This window comes from Pyrus communis, chromosome 10 (assembly GCF_963583255.1).
Source record: "Pyrus communis chromosome 10, drPyrComm1.1, whole genome shotgun sequence".
Classification (NCBI taxonomy): Eukaryota; Viridiplantae; Streptophyta; class Magnoliopsida; order Rosales; family Rosaceae; genus Pyrus; species Pyrus communis.
This window is the reverse complement of record NC_084812.1, coordinates 7,249,543-7,271,056: the sequence shown is the minus strand read 5'-3', so window position 1 is coordinate 7,271,056 and position 21,514 is coordinate 7,249,543. Positions and strand designations below refer to the sequence as shown.

Here is a 21,514-nt window from a genome sequence, read left to right as displayed (position 1 = left end):
CCCATATTGACATGAGAATTTTCTCTTTATTATGAACCATCCAACCCAATACGTGGGATTATTACTTTTATTTTTAAAAAATTAGATATAATCATTTAAAATGTCTTAAGTTATATGGCATATATGCTTAATGTGTTTTTAAATTTTGGATTTTTTAGATACTTTTTTTTTGTATTTTATCATTCTTTTATTATCTTATCCATGAATTTTATACAAGTATAATTTTTTGAAAGTGTTAATATGCACTTATTTACAAGATGTTAGAAATTTAATAATTTAAATATTAGTATTATTAATATTTAAAATATTAAATATTCAAGTGAATGAAAATTAAAATGGAAAAGTGGTTTAGTCATGAACTGCCTATATGTTGCAGTCTGCAATTGTACCTTTTAATTTTATTTTATTATGAAAATGGTCATGGAAAGGTGTGACTGGCAGATTTCCAAAAGGTTATGTATGTTTGAACAAAGGTCACATCCTTTCTGCCTTGGAAACAGATGCATCCTCTGTGTAGACGGATCCTTTGTCTTTTGGAAAGCAGATGCAATCTTTGAAAATGGGGTATGTCAATGCCTATAAATAGACCACCAAGTCAAGCATTTTATATAAAAATATAGCATCCAGAAATCATATAGAAATTAGAGTAATTTAGTGTTCAATAAAGAGAGAGTTTTAAACACTTTTGGTTTGCTGTTCTTTGTGGATTAGAGTGCTACTTCCGTGAAGAGAAAGATTGTTGTATTCTGGGAGATATTTGCCAACGCAAACCTTGAGGCACCACTAAGGGGCAATCTTGTCTTAAGGCTATAGAATCAAATTGTAGCCTCGATCTCTTAAGGTTCTTCTATTCCTTGTTCTTCTTGCATTTGTAGAGATTTTATTGTGTATTATTTAATAATATATAATAAAATATATATAGCAGTTTTCCATAACTTTTCCAACACAAGATATATAAGAAAATTACCTAAATCCATCTAGGCCGCCTAGACCCCGCCTAGGCGCCTAGGCGCAAGGCGCTAGCCCTCCGCCCGACTAGCGCCTAACGTTTTTTAGAGTCTTGATCCCAATCCTCCATGTCATTTCCTCTTTAAGAGTCTTTAAAATATTTTATTTATTTTTCTGTTTTTTACTAGTTGGATTTTCCTTCGTAGATTTTCCACCTATCACAATTTCGAAGTATAAATTGGAAAAGAAGTGGTGGATGTTGACATTGATGCATATCTGCATGGTAGAGGGATCGACTAGATTAACGGTTCAGATTAAAAGTTGACTGTATGGCTAATAACCACTCTTGCATTGAGTTGCAAAGAAGTTCTCTTCCACGAAATAACCACTGTTTGAATTAATAATTCGATGCAAATTTGGAGATAGAGAACACAAAAGTTCAGGAAAAGAATAAGCAAGAAAACTTAAGGAAAAGCAAACTAAAACTTAAGGACAATATTTTTGATTGACTAACTAGTTTAAGCCCATTTGGCCAGCAAAGACATGCAACCAGCTCCGAGAAGAAGAGATATGTAAGCTCCAGCTTGAAGCTTTCCATTGCTCTGCATTTTTGGTTTCATGAAATCAGCTGCTAGCAGATCAACAAGGGACATGTAGATTAAGATACCGGCAGATGCCGCGTTAAAGACGCCTTCCATGATGAGTACGGTCGGGCTGCTTCCGTCATAAAATTTTGATATTCCAATTCCGATGACAATCCCAACTGGAGTTGTAAGAGAGAAGAACAACGACATGATTGCAACAGCTCGATTCTTGAATTTTGACTACAAAGAACATTAAAAAAATAATATCCGATCAACATCCAGAGTTTGTTTGCTCTAACCAACTTGGGTACGGACATATTGACATCAATAGTTATAGGCAAAAAATTACCTGAGTTATGCATCCACCGAGTCCCATGCCTTCAAAAAATTGATGGAAAGACAATGCAGCTACAAGAGGCTTTATTGTTTTAGGACTTTCAGAAGCACCTAACGAAATTCCTATAATCACAGAATGCACAACAATCCCCAACTCCAAAACCTGCCACAAAAATCAAAATTAAATAACTAATTTTAAAAAAAAATTCACCACTAATCACCAAAAAAAAATTTCAAAAAGAAAATTACCTGTGAAATCACTCTGTGCCTAAGAAGTTCTGTTGAGGGTGAAGTGTCAACTGCGCCATTAGCATGACCGTGAGTTGTATGAGTATGAACATCGTGACCCTCATGCTCTTGGGCCCTCTCTTCGTCTCCATCAATATTGTTCTTGAAGTGAGACCTGCTGTAATAAGAAGTGGCACAAGAATCCACCATCAAAGTCCCAATGGCAGCCATCATGGCCACAAACCCAGTGAAGGAAAATTTCCTCCACGGGTTCTCCTTAAGAGCCGGGTCCGTCAAGCTCTCAAAAGCATCTGGAAGCACGTGGATGAACCCAGTGGCCAATATGACCCCGGCTGCAAAGGCCTTGATGATGAAGAATATGTTCCTATCGGGATGTAAATCAGGAATGGTCTTCCCAAGAATTGGGATACCAACACCGAGTGCACCGGCGACTAGGATGGATGCAATCGCCCCAATTTTGTACTTTAGAGCTTCGGTTTTGTTCCGATCCCCATCCCCTTCTCCTTTTTCACAGGTGCACTCTCCGAAAACTAAGGTGGGGAGTATGAAGAGGAGGCAAAAGAATGCAAAACGACTATGCTGTCGAAGTTTGCTCATTGCAGAAAAAAATTACGTACTACGAAACGCTAAGCAAAAGTAGACTAGAAATTCAGGGTTGGAAACGCTACTTTATAACAATGGTCGAAAATTTGAAAGCACAAAACAGATAAGCAGAGAATGAAGAGAAATGAAGAGGCGTATGAGAGTGAGAGAAATGTTTGAAGTTGGTAGCCCTTTATATAGGAGATTTTAAAGGTGCTTTTGTTGTGTAGTATCAGGATCAAGACTTATTTAATTCATATTTATTAGTATTTTACATTATTTAATAAATATTTAGTAATATTTTATTATTACTTTTGTCTATTTTCTCATTTTAGAAACTTCCTTCCATTCCCAATTGTGTTCCGTTCATCCCCTCTTTCTTCCTTAAAATATGAGAAATTGGATTGATGAGGAATTGAATTGAGAAGGAATTAAATTGAAGAGGAATCATAATCGAATTCTTGTTGAAACTGGGTGTTGATTAGCGTCATCAAAAATTGGGAAATACTAATGGAATCATAATCAAATAGTCTGGTTATGCAATGGAAGTTACAACTTGTTTAGACAATGTTTCACCATGTAAGGCTCTTGAAGCTCGTAGCCTAATTTCTTATAGTAACGACGAGTTCCTCTCCCGAAATAATAGCAACCTTTTTCAATCTATGCTCCCTGCTAGTGATCCGCTCGGCCTCCTCCATCAAAAGTGTACCATTTGAGCCAAACCAAGCAACTGAACAAAAACAAAAACAAACATTAATGACAGACAGCTCCTGGTATATATTGTAAGTAGCTGTCATAGTTGTCAATCAACAATGTCCTCACAAATTCCAGCTTCCGCCCAGGTTCCTTGAGGTTATTCGTTCCCACATATGATTCATTCAAGCGCCGGGGCATCAAATTGCTAGACATCACGAGCTTTCCAGCATCATGATTAGATACTTGAGTGTTATCCTTCTTATTGAACTTATCAACCTTCAGAAAAGGTTCAGACTCTAGCATATTCTTGTTTGTATATGGCAACCCCTCAACCAAAGGGTATCTGAGCTCTGAGATGACGAACACAAAGTGAAATTCATTGTCGTACGACTGAGAATGTTAAAATCATACACAAGGGCCCAAACCAGAGCTTCTGCAACACAAAAATGCAAACAGTTAGATATTCTTTTTCCTGTACTCCAAGATTATTCTTTTTCCAGCATCCCCAAGCCATCACAATTATACTAATAGAACCATTTGAGCCAAACCAAACAACTGAACAAAAAAGAAAGAAAAAAACTGAGCCGAAACAAACAACTGAACCCAGTGCACCTTGCTACTGCCATTGCAAAGTACATATATCGACAAACAATTAATGAATTTGGCTCCAAGCTTTCGAATTATTTATTAACAATTTACCAAAAACAACACTCAAACTCCAAAGCTCTGCATCTACATCTGCATCTAAATTCTTTGTCCATAATACTAATTTCCTAATCAAAAGCCCTGCATCTGCATCCAAAGCCTTGCATCTGCATCAAATTGTTGACTTGATAGGAAATAGACGAGCATCACATGTTGAGGCACGCAATTCTTTGTCCTTAATACTACTTTTTAATCACAAATTGCACCTAATTATCATTTTGCTTTTCTCATAGGACAACTAATTATCATTTTACTTGGCTCACATTCAGAAGCTTCTTGGATGCTACCTCCTTCATGGAGTTAACCACAACATCATGAGCCTGAAGAACTTTAATACGAGAAGCATTGAAATGCATGGAGAACTCACTGCAACAAACCGATAATAAATATTCAAAACCAAACAGCAGAAAGCCCATTTGTTCCACAACGTTAGAAAAACATGTAAAATGTAGGATCTAAGAACATTGTTGCCATCTCTCTGCCGTTCCTACTCGAGTGCACATTATACACCACCCTTCCTTACAAGAACATTATGCAACCAGTAAACCATATACAATCCCAATTTACTCTCTTTTACTATTCAGTCAATTAGTTTTGAACTGGCAAAAAAGCCTGCGCTCTGCCGTGGGGAGTGCCAGAAGTATGATATTGTATCTTCTGATTTATTTTGTTATTCCTATTTCATTTTGGCATGATGTGCAAAAAATGTAAACTCCAAGTAAGAGATTAACTTTGATGCCTAATTGTCAAAAATGAGCATAAAACTCATGTAATCACAGCAGGAATCTATATTATAGATCAGAGATAAACACTGACTAAAACGCGTTCATCCATGCATACAAAAAGAAAGCACATAAACAACTTGCAGTAAAGCAAAATCGACAGCCAACAAAAATAAGCATATAGTAGCAGCATATATTTTAAGCAAGGTTCTAAAAGATGCGAGTCGGGCGGCGGGTTAGGACCTAGTGCCTAGGCGGCTAGGCGGGGTCTAGGTGGGCACCCAGGCGGATTTAATTAAATCTTTTATATTTCATGTAAATAAATGTCTGTTTATATGTAAAATATATATGATTTCATCACAAACTACAAAATGGAATGACATATATATTATGAGCTATTGGAACATAATGAAAACATGGGGAACAAGTATATAATGTGTGTTCTTTTAAGTATTCAACAAGCCCCTTACAATTTATTGAAAAAATAAAATGCAAAATGAAAGTTATCTATTTTCTGTCTAAGTGAGTCACAACCTAGGCAAGAGTCTAGTCGGGTCTGGGTGGGCTAGACGGTGTCTAGGCGGTCTAGGCGGGCGTTTGAATAGGTCAAGGCGCTCTTTCTTAATTTTCAAACGCCTAGGCATTAATCGGGGCGGTGGCCAACCGCCTGACGTCTAGACGAGGCCTAGGCAGGACTAGGTAGGGATTTTTAGAATAGTGATTTTAAGAAGGGTTATCCAACGTTTCTTGTATAGGACATTACTCATTTGATAATATAATAACACGCAAAATTTCAAGATACAAAACTTTGACAGTAGAAAAGACATAGTGAATGACAATAAATATGTTATATCGTAAAAAGAAAACTACCTCAACAGGTCATCCATCCACCACAAATACATCCAAACAGTAGCCATCGGTCGTCGAGAAGACATGAGCTTCACGGATGTCAAGTCCTAAATCCCAAGGCAAGAATGCTACAGAAAAATGACATAAGTTAGAAAGATGCGACCATACTATGGTTTCACTTCTGCAGTAATGTTGATTCAACAATATAAACAATGCATATAATATGCCAACAGGATCCTCTCCGGATCCTTTTGGTGAGGATCTTGAGAATCCGTAAATCGTGCCTGTTCATCATACATCGTGCGGTCAAGTTAGGTACTGTTTGTATTTAATTTTAAATAAAATATTTAAATTTCTGACCGCATGATGTACGATGAACGAATATAATTCACGGATTCCCAGGATCCTTACAAAGAGGATCCGCGAGGATCCGGATTCTATAATATGTACCGTATGTATTGAATAGTCTACTGCCACCCTTAAATTCATTTTCCCCTTATTTCAGAATTTGAAGGCTATAGATTTATAACTTTATATTAAACGAAAGAAGTTGTAATCACAATGAACTCTTCCAATATGACGTTTTCTCACAATTATATTTAATACCCAAGCCTACTGTATTGAGGTGCCATCGTGTGTAGAGTCTAGACTCTAGAATTGACACAAAAACATCTGATGAAGAACCATAAAACATGAATGAGAGTTCGAACATGAATGAACTTCCTGCTTCATGGAATGCTGCATTACCATTTGCATGTCTACACAACTCTTAATTACTTTTCGTAGATTTGATAGCTCACGGTAGAATTTCTCCATCTACTCTCGCATGTCGTATATGAATTCCATTTCCTGCAAGTTCAGCAAAGTTATGGAGTTAATTCTAACTGAACGTGGATAGACTGCCCAATCAACATTTGGTTAATTGTAATTGTAAGTCATGTTCGGGCAATCAAGTAAAAAAAATTGTATTTGAATAACCAAGCATATTTACACATTATGTTCATCTTTTTGGTTCCCTACAAAATGCATTTTAGGATTAATACGACAATGAAATAGATGCAAACATCAATTACCATAAATACATAATTTGCACAAAAACTGAATTCAGGACTACTCAATTCAACATTATAATAATATAATTTCCAATAGGCGCATAATATCATCTAATTGCCCTTAACAATACATATGTGAAATAAAAAATAGGATAAATGTCACTGAAATATAGTGTAGTGATTGTGCTAGGAGTAGACCTCTTATACTTCTCTGTGGTTGAATTGTTGAAAAAAAAAAATTCCAAAGTACAGAAAAACTTGAAACCCATATCCAGGTTCTGGTTCACAATTAAATTTATAAATATTCACATAATCATGAGACATGATTGCATTATTTGGTTCACAACTACATTAATAAACATTCACATAATCATGAGACATCACATTATTTAAATTCTTCATGATAAGGGCCTCATGTAATCATCAACTCACACTTTTAATTATGAAACAGTCTTTACTTCTCAAGGCTTGAAAATAAAATATAAAAAAATTCAAAACTATTAAGGTTACTATTAAAGTTCTAACTTTTCTTCATAACTATTTGGCAAAGGATCAAACATTCATTCCATGAAACAAACTTGAGGGACAAAAAAAAACTAAATTTAAGTTGAATGGAGGTGACAGTTGCTTACCCAGAAACCTAAACCAAATCTCATTTATTTTACATTGTATAATTTGCAACATGCAAGTTTTTTTTGTTATTAGCCTAATTAATACTAATGGGATCATAATCAAATAGTCTAGTTATGCAATGGAAGTTGGTAGACGATGACGTTCTCTCTCTTCCTTTCACACCACATGACCAAGCTACATACTCTTCTTATTTAATTTTTTTTTTCTTAGTTTCTCTCCAATCAACTTTGGACACCTAGCATCAAATTGCTTGCTTTTTGTATAAAGCCATAGGCTGTCAGTGACTCAATTCTAGCATATTGATTTTTCTCCTAAAAAATGAGACAAGGATTGTCTACCCTCCCACTTCAGGTGTCTTCCCGTGCTCTTCTGTTTGTGTGGTCATGGTTAAGCAACGTCAATATTTTATATTACTATTCATTTTTGTCTTCTTATCTCTATAAAAAAATAATATAAAATGTTGACGTAGCTTAACTGTGACCACATAAAACAGGAGGGCACGGGAAGACACCAGAAGTGGGAGGGCAGACAATCCTTGTCCAGGCATGTGGTGTCAGTTTGAAGATGTCATTGTCATTAAGTTCTGGTGCAGAGTTCCCATCTTTATGCGTCCTAGCGTGCCCTTTCCACATTCACATATTTGACACCTTTATTTCTCTTTAAATTCAACATAAATGAATATGATCTCTAAAAAATATTATTATGAACCACCCATATTGACATCAGAATTTTCTCTTTATTATGAACCATCCAACCCAATACATGGGATTATTACTTTTATTTTAAAAAATTAGATATAATCATTTAAAATGTCTTAAGTTATATGGCATATATACTTAATGTATTTTTAAATTTTGGATTTGTTAGATAATTTTTTTTGTATTTTATCATTATTTTATTATCTTATTCATGAATTTCATACAAGTATCATTTTTTGTAAGTGTTAATATGCACTTATCTACAAGATATAAAAAAAAATTACCTAAATCCGCCTAGGCTCCCGGCGCTAGCCCTCCGCCTAAGCAGATGTGTTCTCCTCTATACCCTAATTCGGAACACATAATTTAGATTAAATTAAAATGAAATGGTGTAAAAAATAGTAATAGAATACGAGGATAAAGCTAATTAATTAATCAGTTGCTGAGTTGATCAAGATTCTTGCCGTCCGGTATAATATTGCATGTATAGTCTGCCTGAAGATAGCCAGGGCAAAGCACAATGCTTGCTTCTTGTCCAATTTAAAATATTCAAATACCAGACTCTGCAAAATAAAGCAAAATTATTTTTGATGAATATGTTGGCATCGTATTTGGCTGTGTTCACCAAGCAATTGTACAGTCAAATCCAACGAATTCACTTCTACTGATTTGGTATTAAGTTACTTTCCTAGCTAAGTACTATGATTCTCTGTATAAATCCTGACGTTCTCTCACTTTCTACGTCGATTAATAGGACAAAGCGGATTCGAAATCGTCTTGCATTCCAATGCATAATTTGTATCCATGCCCTTCTCTCACTTTAGAGCTTCAGTTTTGTTCCGGTCCCCATCCCCTTGTCCTTTTTCACATGTGCACTCTCCGAAAACTAAGGTGGGGAATATGAAGAGGAGGCAAAAGAATGCAAAACGACTATGATGTCGAAGTTTGCTCACCGCAGAAAAAATTATGTACTACGAAACGCTAAGAAAAAATAGACTAAAAATTCAAGGTTGGAAACGCTACTTTATAACAAAAAAGGTGGTCAAAAATTTAAAAGTACAAAACAGATAAGCAGAGAATGAAGAGAAATCAAGAGACATATAAGAGTGAGAGAAACGTTTGAAATTGGTAGCCCTTTATATAGGAGATTTTAAAGGTGCTTTTGTTGTGTAGTATCAGGACTAAAACTAATAACAAATTCTAATATTATATTATTTAATTCATATATATTAATATTTTACATTATTTAATAAATATTTACTAATATTTTATCATTACTTCTTTCTATTTTTTCATTCTAGAAACCTCCTTCCATTCCCAATTGTGTTCGGTTCATCCCCTATTTCATCCTTAAAATATGAGGAATTGGATTGATGAGGAATTGAATTGAGAAGGAATTAAATTGAGGAGGAATCATAATCGAATTATTGTTGAAACTGTTTACTTAAATGTTCAGGAATCGGAATAGGAATGAAACTGAATTCATAGAAGTTGTTTACTAAATCAACTGAATCGGAATAAAAATCAATATAATTACTAAAATGCCCCTTTTTAAAATTTATTCTATATTTATTCTTAAAAACATTTAAACTAGTTATTTTTACTTAGTTAAACTAAAGATTTTTTTTTTCTTTTCCTAAAGAGTTAAAGTCCACTATTGTGCAAAAGCCGAAGTAAGAGCCCAACCACAATCATCTTCCCTCCGCGGAAGAAAAAACCTAGAAACTAGACCTTGAGGTCGCGATGTCGCAGGAGGATGAGCAGGCGAGCAAGAAGCACATCCCCGAGATACTAACGTTGACTTCATCGTCCCAGAGCTACGTCCACGCGTGCGTATCAGTGGTGTCGAAGCAGCTGGTCCATCATATCACGTCCTGATCCCGACATATGTCCAGGATCGACACGTGACATCACCAAATACCCATATCTCTAACTTACCCCGCCTCCAGGATATGGCAAAGCACAACTCAAGAATCGAATTCATAGTAATTTCTCGTACATTTTATGGCTGCATCTAACTTTTTCGTTAGACTACCTACGTAGCCTCAATAGGGATTAAGCCATTCGTAGTTCACCTGCAATAAATTCCTATCATCACGACAAGTCATTAGTACATACATGTAAACATAGTAACCCTTATGAGCGTATAAGCACTTAGCTTCAGAACATGAATTGTCAAATTGGCTATGGTTTCAGTGTAGTAATGCATATAGATATGTATACTTATTAAGCCACCCATTTTAACATTCAAACAAAGAAAGTGATGTATAAACATGAAGCACTTAATCAAAATAGTAATCACACCGAATCAGATTTGTCAAACTATTGATATCTATACCAGCACTAACCTTACCAACCAATATAATTTAAATACAATCATAATCAATTACCATATGCATACCCCTTTCAAATTCTATATCAAAACATAGAGCCAATAGTACGTTTAAAAGCAATAATCTAACTATGGTTTGATAATAATTAGCTGGACTAATTGTAGCAAATAAAATAGCTTGTTTTCTTCAAAACCAATCCGATTGGATTGTAAAGATTGAGCGAGGAAGATATGCATGTATCTTGATACACATGTAGATAAAACCACCTGCATATATTTTCTCTTCATAAGTAATTATGTGTTCAGTATACAATCGTTTGGAAAACAACCAGCTTCCCGAAGTGGACTAGTCGAAATACTTTGCCAAGGGTAGTGATACAACAATACAGCTTTATGCATAATACAAGTCTTCAGAAACAGGGCAATTAAACAAAACATCCCTTTCGGCTTTTATACCATTGTAGGGTTTAGGCATTTGCATATATATAATACTATTTTTACAAACAATAGCTAATCCACGACAGATTAACCGAAAGAAATATTAATAAGAATTAGCTAAACGGAAAGGATAAAGAGAGTTGAGAATATGAACCCATACTGCAGGTTGACATCCCAAGCAAGAAGGATATGAATATATTCAACTCCCTTCTCTCTGCTCCTAATTAATTCCTACTCCCTTCCTTCCATTTGTCCTTTCTTCTCTTTATTTTTGGATCGACCAATGGGGAGAAACCAATAAGCTCGTAAGGCTGCTCATCAGGACTATCTGCACATCCTCTCCCAGTTCTTTCTCTCTTCCCTGATAGTGTTTTTGTGATCAGACTCGCAGGACTCGTTCCCCATGGGTGTCCTCTCAAACCGCCCCAAAAAAAAATCAAGAGAAGAGGGAGTGCTCCCTTGGAAGGGAAGCGCCCCCCTGCGGGGGGCCCTTTTTTTTCTTCCTTCTTTCCTTTTTCTCGATCCTTCTCGACCTCTCATTTTTCTTCATTCTTTATTATTTTATTCTACAATTAAGACTTTATATCTAGTGCTATTATCTTTTCCACTACTTTGCATATAATGATTTATACGTGTTTCGTAGAATATTTCTTCTAGTTCTAATTTTATTATGATCAATTGTTCATAATAATGAGTGTTTTCAGAATATAGAAATTAATATGTCACACGTGTCCTGACCAGTAAATGAATGAAAGTCGACACATATCATCTAAGGACATTTTGATCCTTTCACATTAAATAAAATAAAATTATGGACGGGTTGTAACACATCGCCTCTTGAACGATGGCGATTCGGTGTTCGGGAATGATATCTCGTATGCGACCCACAGACCTCCTGAACCTATCAGATTTTCGATTCCCTCACCCTATCAGAATTCAAGCTCCTGAGATTAATTTGTTGGGTTGAATGATAGATTGATAAGAGAAGAGGGCACAATAGGAAGAGCAAATGAATTCTAGATTCCTTCACCCTCCCGGAATTCAATTACCACATACATGGAGAGAGTCCAATTCCTCCAATTTCAGGAATTGAATTCCATTATTTGTGTGGGTCCCACGTACTGTTGATTCCTTCTAATTTTAGTAAACACAGATATGAACTGTAATCGGAATCGGACTCCTTCTTTTCATTCCGATTACGGATTGGTAAACACGCATAAATTCTCCGCCTCTCTCCCTGTATTTTCTTCCTAATATTTCTTTGTCCTTCTCCTTTTTTTCCTTCGTCCCACTCCCTCTTCATCTCCATCTTCTTCTTTTGTTCTTTGTTCATCTCCCTATTTTCTTCCTTTTGTTCTATGTTCATCTCCCTCTTTTGATGAAAGAAATTAACATCAAAATTAAACCCAGAAGCTGTTCGTCTCCCAACTTCATAATTGTTGGTTGATTAAGGTCTAAACTGTCATTTCATTATTTGTAGTAAGCTGTTAGTTTGAGTAATTAGAGTTGTTAGTGAATCAAGGGCTGAGATTAGATCAATTTGTAGTAAGATCAAATGTGAGCAAGTGTCAAGATCTCATAGGGTCTTGTAATGAATGGTTGGATGAGGTCATAGGCTCTCCTAGATTCTCTCCCTCTCTAACGGTTATGCAAGTGCTGGTGTGATGAAATGAAAAATGGGCAGAATAGAATTCTAGCTGTCTCTGAAAAATTCCAAGTACTTTATCTATCTCTTCACTCTCTCTCTCTCTAAATCTTCTTCCTTTCTGTACTAAATTACTGCAAATAAACCATCAAATAGTTCAGATTCTAACATGGTATCAAGAGCCTAGGTTCGATTTCGGACTGGGCGTTGATTTATGCTGAATTGTGCGAGAGAATCCAACGAGAAAACTCTCAATTTCATTCCAATTCAAGCTAAAATGGCTGGGTCTGGAAGCAGCGATTTACAAGCTCCCGTTTTTTATGGAACGGAGTCCGAGTTCTGGAAGGTGAAAATGGTCACCATTTCCAAATCGTATGGGATTTGGTAATTGGTAGACAAGTTGATTACTATTTCAGAATCGAAGAAGAAAGGAGAAAAGGGAAAAACAAAGAAGGGAGATGGCAATGAAGATTCATTCGAGTAGCATGGCGCTGAAGGAGACGATGATGAGCTTAGTGCACTTATGGAGGATCAACTAATGAAGGATGCTAAAGAACTGGGAATCATTCAGAGTGTAGTCTCTAAAGAAATCTTCCCTCTGATTGTGAACCAATAGACATCCAAAGGTGCATGGCACCTACTCTAAGAGGAATTTCATGGCGATGAATAGGCAAGATCTGTCAAACTCCAAAGTTTGCGTCGTGAATTTGAATATATGCAGATGAAAGAAAATGTATCTTTATCTACCTATCTTACTAGATTATTTGAACTAATTAATTAGATGAAATCTTATGGTGAGAACCTCACTCACCAAAGAGAGTTTCAAAAGGTTTTAATTACTTTGTCTAGTAAATATGATCCAATTTGTGTTGTGATTGAAAAAATTTCTGATTTAAATGTTGTGACTGTGCAAGAAGTGGTAGGATCTCTTAAAAGTTATGAGCTTAGGTTGAGTAGACATAGAGATGATGCTGCAAGCTCTGAGTATGCTTTCTCTAGTATGAATCTTGTACCTAAAGCACAGAATAAGCCATTTACACAGGGAAATCACAGTAAGGGAAAGAAGAATTGGAAGTCCAAGCCTAAGAAATGGGAAAACAATACTCGACAGCCTGAGAGACAGGGTGAGATCCCTGAAGGTGCTAGACAAAAGTGCAAAATATGTGATAAGGCTCACTATAGAGAGTGTTGGTTTAAAGGAAAACCTAAATGCCATAATTGCAACAGATTTGGACATATAGTGAAAGATTGTCATTAGCCTAAGAAAACATATGCTGCCAACTATTTGAATCATGTTCAAGACAACACAATGATGTTCTATGCTTGCCATAAGGCCTTTGTGCAAGAAAAAAATGGTGTTTGGTATCTGGACAGTGGTTGCAGTAACCACATGACTAGTAATGAATCATTGCTTATCAACATTGACATGAGTATAAGGTGTAAGGTGAAAATGGGCACATGAGACTTGGTTGATTCAATTGGGAAGGAGACTCTGGTGGTGGAGATTAAGAGGAACCAGGTAAAAACCAGAAGTTATGATTGTACCTGGTTTAGATGAGAACCTTCTCAGTGTAGGCCAAATGGCAGAACATGGGTATTGGTTAGTATTTGGTGATTTCATGGCTTGCATATTTGGTGACAGGGATCTGCAAGACCATGTTGCTACTGTGCAAATGAAAGGAAATAGATGTTTCCCTCTTAGAGCAACTATTAAAGAAAATACATGGAAATGGCACAGAAGATTTGGGCATCTGAACTATGACAGTTTGAGAATGCTGCAAGAAAGGTGCATGGTGTATGGTCTGCCTCACTTACAAAAGCACAATCAAGTGTGTAAAGGGTGTGCCATTGGAAAGGCTCACAGAGAGACTTTCAACAAAGAACAAAGATGAAGGGCAACATTTCCACTAGAACTTGTACACACAGATGTGTGTGGACCTATGAGTGAGACTCTTGGTGGTAGCATATACTTTCTTACCTTCATCGATGACAAGTCAAGGATGTGCTGGGTCTATTTCTTGATGTATAAGTCTGAGGTACTCAGAATTTTTAAAATGTTCAAGGTTATGGTTGAACTACAAACTAGTCACAACTTGAAGAAGCTCAGAAGTGACAGAGAAGGAGAGTATACATCCTTAGAATTTGAGAAGTTTTGTGAAGATGTTGGCATTGAAAAGAAACTCACTGTTGCTTATTCTCCCCAATAAAATGGCATTGTTGAGAGGAAGAATCGTACCATTGTAAAGATGGCGAAAACCATGCTCTATGAAAAGAAGTTACCACTCAAGTTCTGGGGTGAAGCAGTTCACACTACTATCTACTTGCTTAATAGGTGTCTTACTAAGGCACTGGAGAACAAGACTCATTTTGAAGAGTTTTGTGGTAGAAAACCAGGAGTAAAGCACTTGAGAATACTTAGTTGAGGCAAAAACTGTATGAAACTGGATATAAGGGTTTGTTGGATATGGGACAAGAGAGAATGGCTATAGAGTGTATGATCTGAAAAGCAACAAGATCATTTTCTCCAGAAGTGTCATTTTTTATGAAGATGCAGTGCTAAATTGGGAGAATATGGAGATAGTGCTCATCCTTCTGCCCTATTCAGAAGCTAATGAAGGTGTAAGCATAACTGAGATTGAAAATGGTGTATGTGAGAATCTAATATTGGTTCTTCTAAGTCGAATGATTTAAGCACATCTCTCTATACTAAATTGCTGCAAATACACCATCAAATAGTTCAGATTCTAACAATAATCGACTGCAAATCTTCATAATCAAACCAAAAAGCAAGAAAGAGATTGAAAATTTAGGAGTTGGGAGCGGGTTGCATGTGAGATTGGCCCGAAGGTTGAAGATGGGGGTTGGATCTAGTTTGCGTTTTCTAAGTTTTTGGTACTGTGATTGAAAATTTCAAGCTTACCTCACTGCAGATTTTTTGGGTTTCTGGTTTTCTCGATGTTTTGTGATTGAAACTTTCGAGCTCATCTCACTTTCATATTTTTTTTAGGTTTTTTGAGATTTTGGGTGTTGGATGTGGTTTTGAAAATAGAACGTTTGCAAATTTTTCTTCTATTTTGTTTTGGTTTTGCCAAATCTGGTCTTGAAGATGGTTCTAGGAAGTGAGGAAAAAGTAGATGGATGTGCAAAGCGGGAGGGGAAAGCTAAGGTCTTAGCAGTCCGCCCGATTTCCAGGGGGGGTCTTGCTAAGCCCCTTTAACCAAATGTTTAGTCTAATTTAGTTTGGGCGAGTCCCATTAGGGTGCGTTTGTTGTACCGGACTATCTCGGACTGGACTAGCTTCAGGACTAAGCTGGACTGACTTAATGAAGCGTTTGGTGCAATGTCGAACTAAAAAACTGGATAATGAAAATAGTTCCATTTTTTTTACCATTAAAAAAAAAGTTCCATTTTAATTTCTTTTCCATTAAGATATTAACAAAACTAATATTAAAACTAAGAATATGGAGATAGTGCACATCCATTTGCCCTATTCAGAAGGTAATGAAGGTGTAAGCATAACAGAGATTGAAAATGGTGTATGTGAGGAATCTAATATTGGTTCTTCTAAGTCGAATGATTTAACCACAGGTGAAGAGTGTATTACTGATGTACATAGTAATGTTTCTAATGCTGTGAATGTGGAGAGTGAAATCCAACTCATAGAAACTTATGAAAATACACCAAAGAAGTGGAGAAACTTGAATGAAGTGTTTGCTCAGTGTAGACTCAATGTCATTGATCCTGGGCACTACAATGAAGCATCTCAAGATGAAGCTTGGAAGAAAGCAATGAATGATGAGATCACTATGATTGAGAAGAATGGTACTTGGAAATTGGTTGATAGGCCAAGTGACAAACCAATTGTTGGAGTGAAGTGGATTTTCAAAACCAAGCTGAATCTGGACGGCACTATACAAAAACACAAGGTAAGATTAGTTGCCAAAGGGTACACTCAAAAGCCTGGGATTGATTTTAATGAGACTTTTGCACCTGTGGCTAGATTGGACACTATAAGGACTCTCATTGCTTTGGCTACACAGAAGGGGTGGAAAATGTTCCAGTTAGATATGATGTCTGCTTTTCTGAATGGGATCCTTGAAGAAGAAGTGTATATAGTTCAACCAAATGGGTATTTTGTCAAAGGGAAGAACACAAGGTGTACAAATTGAAGAAGGCCTTGTATGGTCGAAAACAAGCTCCCAGAGCTTGGTACAACAACATTAATACATACCTGCTGGAGTGTGGATTTGAAAAGAGTCCAAGTGAGGCCACTTTATACGTGAAGCATAAGGATGGACAGGGAACACTGATTGTCTCCATATATGTGGATGACATAGTTTATATTGAAAGTTATTCACAGATGATTGAATAATTCAAATGTGATATGATGAAAAAGTATGAGATGACAGACTTAGGTCTGCTGTATCACTTTCTTGGAATTTGAGTCATTCAACAAGAAGGGAGCATATTCATTCATCAAAAGAAATATGCATTAAGTTTGATTGACAAGTTTGGATTGAAGAATTGCAAATATGTCTCAATTCCTCTACCTCCCACTGATAAACTAAGAAAAGATGATGGGAGTGACGCTGCAGATGAGGAATTGAATAGAAGAATTGTTGGCAGCCTTTTGTATTTGACTGCAACAAGGCCTCATTCATCAAAAGAAATATGCATTGAGTTTGATTGACAAGTTTAGATTGAAGAATTGCAAATATGTCTCAATTCCTCTACCTCTCGCTGATAAACTAAGAAAAGATGATGAAAGTGACGCTGCAGATGAGGAATTGTATAGAAGAATTGTTGGCAGCCTTCTGTATTTGACTGCAACAAGGCTTGATATCATGTACTCAGCTTGTGTACTTGCCAGATACATGCATTGTCCGTCCACCAAACATCTTGGCACTGCTAAGAGGATCCTCAGATATGTGCAAGGAACTGTGGATTATGGAATCAAGTATGAAAAGGGAAATGCAGCCTTGCTCATACGTTTCTATGGCAATGACTGGAGTGGAGACGAAGATGGCATGAAGTCCACATCATGTTATGATTTTAGCTTTGGCAGTGGTGCATTCTCTTGGACCTTTGTAAAGCAACAAAGTGTTGCACTCTCAACTGCAGAAGCCGAGTATATGAGTGTCTCTGAAGCTACTACTCAAGCCATATGGCTGAGATTTGTGCTACATGATTTTAGTCACGGTCTAAACTGTCATTTCATTATTTGTAGTAAGCTGTTAGTTTGAGTAATTAGAGTTGTTAGTGAATCAAGGGCTGAGATTAGATCAATTTGTAGTAGGCTCAAATGTGAGCAAGTGTTAAGATCTCATAGGGTCTTGTAATGAATGGTTGGATGAGGTCATAGGCTCTCCTAGATTCCCTCCCTCTCGAACGGTTATGTAAGTGCTGGTGTGATGAAATGAAAAATGGGCAAAAGAGCATTCTAGCTCTCTTTGAAAAATTTCGAGTACTATCTCTCTCTCTAAATCTTCTTCCTCTTTGTACTAAATTGTTGCAAATACACCATCAAATAGTTCAGATTCTAACAAGAATCGACTGCAAATCTTCACAATAAAACCATAAAGCAAGAAAGAGATTGAAACTTTAGGAGTTGGGATTGGGTTGCATGTGTTATTGGCCCGAAGGTAGAAGATGGGGGTTGGATCTGGTTTGCGTTTTCTAAGTTTTTGGTGCTGTGATTGAAAATTTCAAGCTCACCTCATTGCAGATTTTTTGGGTTTCTGGTTTTCTCGGTGTTGCGTGATTGAAAATTTCAAGCTCATCTCACTTTCAATTTTTTTTTTTTTTTAGGTTTTCTGAGATTTTGGGTATTGGATGTGGTATTCAAAATAGAATGTTTGCAGATTTTTCTTCTATTTTGTTTCGGTTTTTCTGGATCTGGTCTTGAAGATGGTTCTGGGAAGTGAGGACAAAGTAGATGGATGTGCGAAACGGGAGAGGGAAGCTAAGGTCTTAGCTGTCCACCTGATTTCGGGGCGTCTCGCTAAGCCCCTTTAGCCGAGTGTATAGTCCAATTTAGTCTGGGCGAGTCCCATTAGGGTGTGTTTGTTGTACCGGACTTTCTCGGACTGGACTAACTTCAGGACTAAGTTGGACTAACTTAGTAAAGCGTTTGGTGCAATGTCGGACTAAGAAACAAGATAATGAAAATAGTTCCATTTTTTTTACCAAAAAAAAAGAAGTTCCATTTTAATTCTTTTTCCATTAAGATATTAACAAAACTAATATTATGGGATGAGTGAGACTCAATAAAAAAATATAGAACAAAGTTAGAAAGGAACTCATGAACATAACAACAGAACTGATGAATATAACAATATAACTGTGTATTGAATTCTCAAAACAAGTAGTCTGGTTATGCAATGGAAGTTACAACTTGTTTAGATAATGTTACAAAATTGTATGAAAACTACTTTTTTTTTTTTTGGTGATCTCTTCATACAAGATGTTTCATCATGTAAGACCCTTTTTTTTTGTTTTTGTGATCTCTTCATACAAGACGTTCAAGCTCGTAGCCTAATTTCTTATAGTAACGACGAGTTCCTTCTCCCGAAATAATAGCAACCTTTTTCAATCTATGCTCCCTGCTGGTGATCCGCTCGGCCTCCTCCATCAAAAGTGTACCATTTGAGCCAAACCAAACAACTGAACAAAAACAAAAACAAAAACAAACATTAATGACAGACAGCTCCTGGTATATATTGTAAGTAGCTGTCATAGTTGTCAATCAACAATGTCCTCACAAATTCCAGCTTCCGCCCAGGTTCCTTGAGGTTATTCTTTCCCACATATGATCCATTCAAGCGCCGAGGCATCAAATTGCTAGACATCACGAGCTTTCCAGCATCATGATTAGATATTTGAGTGTCATCCTTCTTATTGAACTTATCAACCTTCAGAAAAGGTTCAGACTCTAGCATATTCTTGTTTGTATATGGCAACCCCTCAACCAAAGGGTATCTGAGCTCTGAGATGACGAACACAAGGTGAAATTCATTGTCGTACGACTGAGAATGTTAAAATCATACACAAGGGCCCAAACCAGAGCTTCTGCAACACAAAAATGCAAACAGTTAGATACTCTTTTTCCTGTACTCCAAGATTATTCTTTTTCCAGCATCCCCAAGCCATCACAATTATACTAATAGAACCATTTGAGCCAAACCAAACAACTGAACAAAAAAGAAAGAAAAAAACTGAGCCGAAACAAACAACTGAACCCAGTGCACCTTGCTACTGCCATTGCAAAGTACACATATCGACAAACAATTAATGAATTTGGCTCCAAGCTTTCGAATTATTTATTAACAATTTACCAAAAACAACACTCAAACTCCAAAGCTCTGCATCTACATCTGCATCTAAATTCTTAGTCCATAATACAAATTTTCTAATCAAAAGCCCTGCATCTGCATCCAAAGCCTTGCATCTGCATCAGATTGTTGACTTGATAGGAAATAGACGAGCATCACATGTTGAGCCACGCAATTCTTTGTCCTTAATACTACTTTTTAATCACAAATTGCCCGTAATTATCATTTTGCTTTTCTCATAGGACAACTAATTATCATTTTACTTGGCTCACATTCAGAAGCTTCTCGGATGCTACCTCCTTCATGGAGTTAACCACAACATCATGAGCCTGAAGAACTTTAATACGAGAAGCATTGAAATGCATGGAGAACTCACTGCAACAAACCGATAATAAATATTCAAAACCAAACAGCAGAAAGCCCATTTGTTCCACAACGTTTGGAAAACATGTAAAATGTAGGATCTAAGAACATTGTTGCCATCTCTCTGCCGTTCCTACTCGAGTGCACATTATACACCACCCTTCCTTACAAGAACATTATGCAACCAGTAAACCATATACAATCCCAATTTACTCTCTTTTACTATTCAGTCAATTAGTTTTGAACTGGCAAAAAAGCCTGCGCTCTGCCGTGGGGAGTGCCAGAAGTATGATATTGTATCTTCTGATTTATTTTGTTATTCCTATTTCCTTTTGGCATGATGTGCAAAAAATGTAAACTCCAAGTAAGAGATTAACTTTGATGCCTAATTGTCAAAAATGAGCATAAAACTCATGTAATCACAGCAGGAATCTATATTATAGATCAGAGATAAACACTGACTAAAACGCGTTCATCCATGCATACAAAAAGAAAGCACATAAACAACTTGCAGTAAAGCAAAATCGACAGCCAACAAAAATAAGCATATAGTAGCAGCATATATTTTAAGCAAGGTTCTAAAAGATGCAAGTCGAGCGGCGGGTTAGGGCTCAGTGCCTAGGCGGCAAGGCGGGGTCTAGGTGGGCACCCATGCGGATTTAATTAAATCTTTTATATTTCATGTAAATAAATGTCTGTTTATACGTAAAATATATATGATTTCATCACAAACTACAAAATGGAATGACATATATATTATGAGCTATTGGAACATAATGAAAACATGGGGAACAAGTATATAATGTGTGTTCTTTTAAGTATTCAACAAGCCCCTTACAATTTATTGAAAAAATAAAATGCAAAATGAAAGTTATCTATTTTCTGTCTAAGTGAGTCACAACCTAGGCAAGAGTCTAGTCGGGTCTGGGTGGGCTAGACGGTGTCTAGGCGGTCTAGGCGGGCGTTTGAATAGGTCAAGGCGCTCTTTCTTAATTTTCAAACGCCTAGGCATTAATCGGGGCGGTGGCCAACCGCCTGACGTCTAGACGAGGCCTAGGCAGGGCTAGGCGGGGATTTTTAGAATAGTGATTTTAAGAAGGGTCATCCAACGTTTCTTGTATAGGACATTACTCATTTGATAATATAATAACATGCAAAATTTCAAGATACAAAACTTTGACAGTAGAAAAGACATAGTGAATGACAATAAATATGTTATATCGTAAAAAGAAAACTACCTCAACAGGTCATCCATCCACCACAAATACATCCAAACAGTAGCCATCGGTCGTCGAGAAGACATGAGCTTCACGGATGTCAAGTCCTAAATCCCAAGGCAAGAAAGCTACAG

The 21,514-nt window shown here is 36.6% G+C and overlaps 1 protein-coding gene across 1 annotated transcript; it reads right to left on the bottom strand.

The window, feature by feature from the left end:
* Nucleotides 1-1,340: 1,340 nt before the first annotated feature.
* LOC137746708 (zinc transporter 8-like) lies at nucleotides 1,341-2,714 on the bottom strand. Its single transcript, XM_068486715.1, has 3 exons — nucleotides 2,118-2,714; nucleotides 1,882-2,031; nucleotides 1,341-1,772 (listed from the first exon to the last, which is right to left on the bottom strand). The coding sequence occupies exons 1-3, from the start codon at nucleotides 2,712-2,714 to the stop codon at nucleotides 1,467-1,469; spliced, it is 1,053 nt and encodes a 350-aa protein (XP_068342816.1). The 3' UTR covers nucleotides 1,341-1,466.
* Between the last annotated feature and the right edge of the window lie 18,800 nt (nucleotides 2,715-21,514).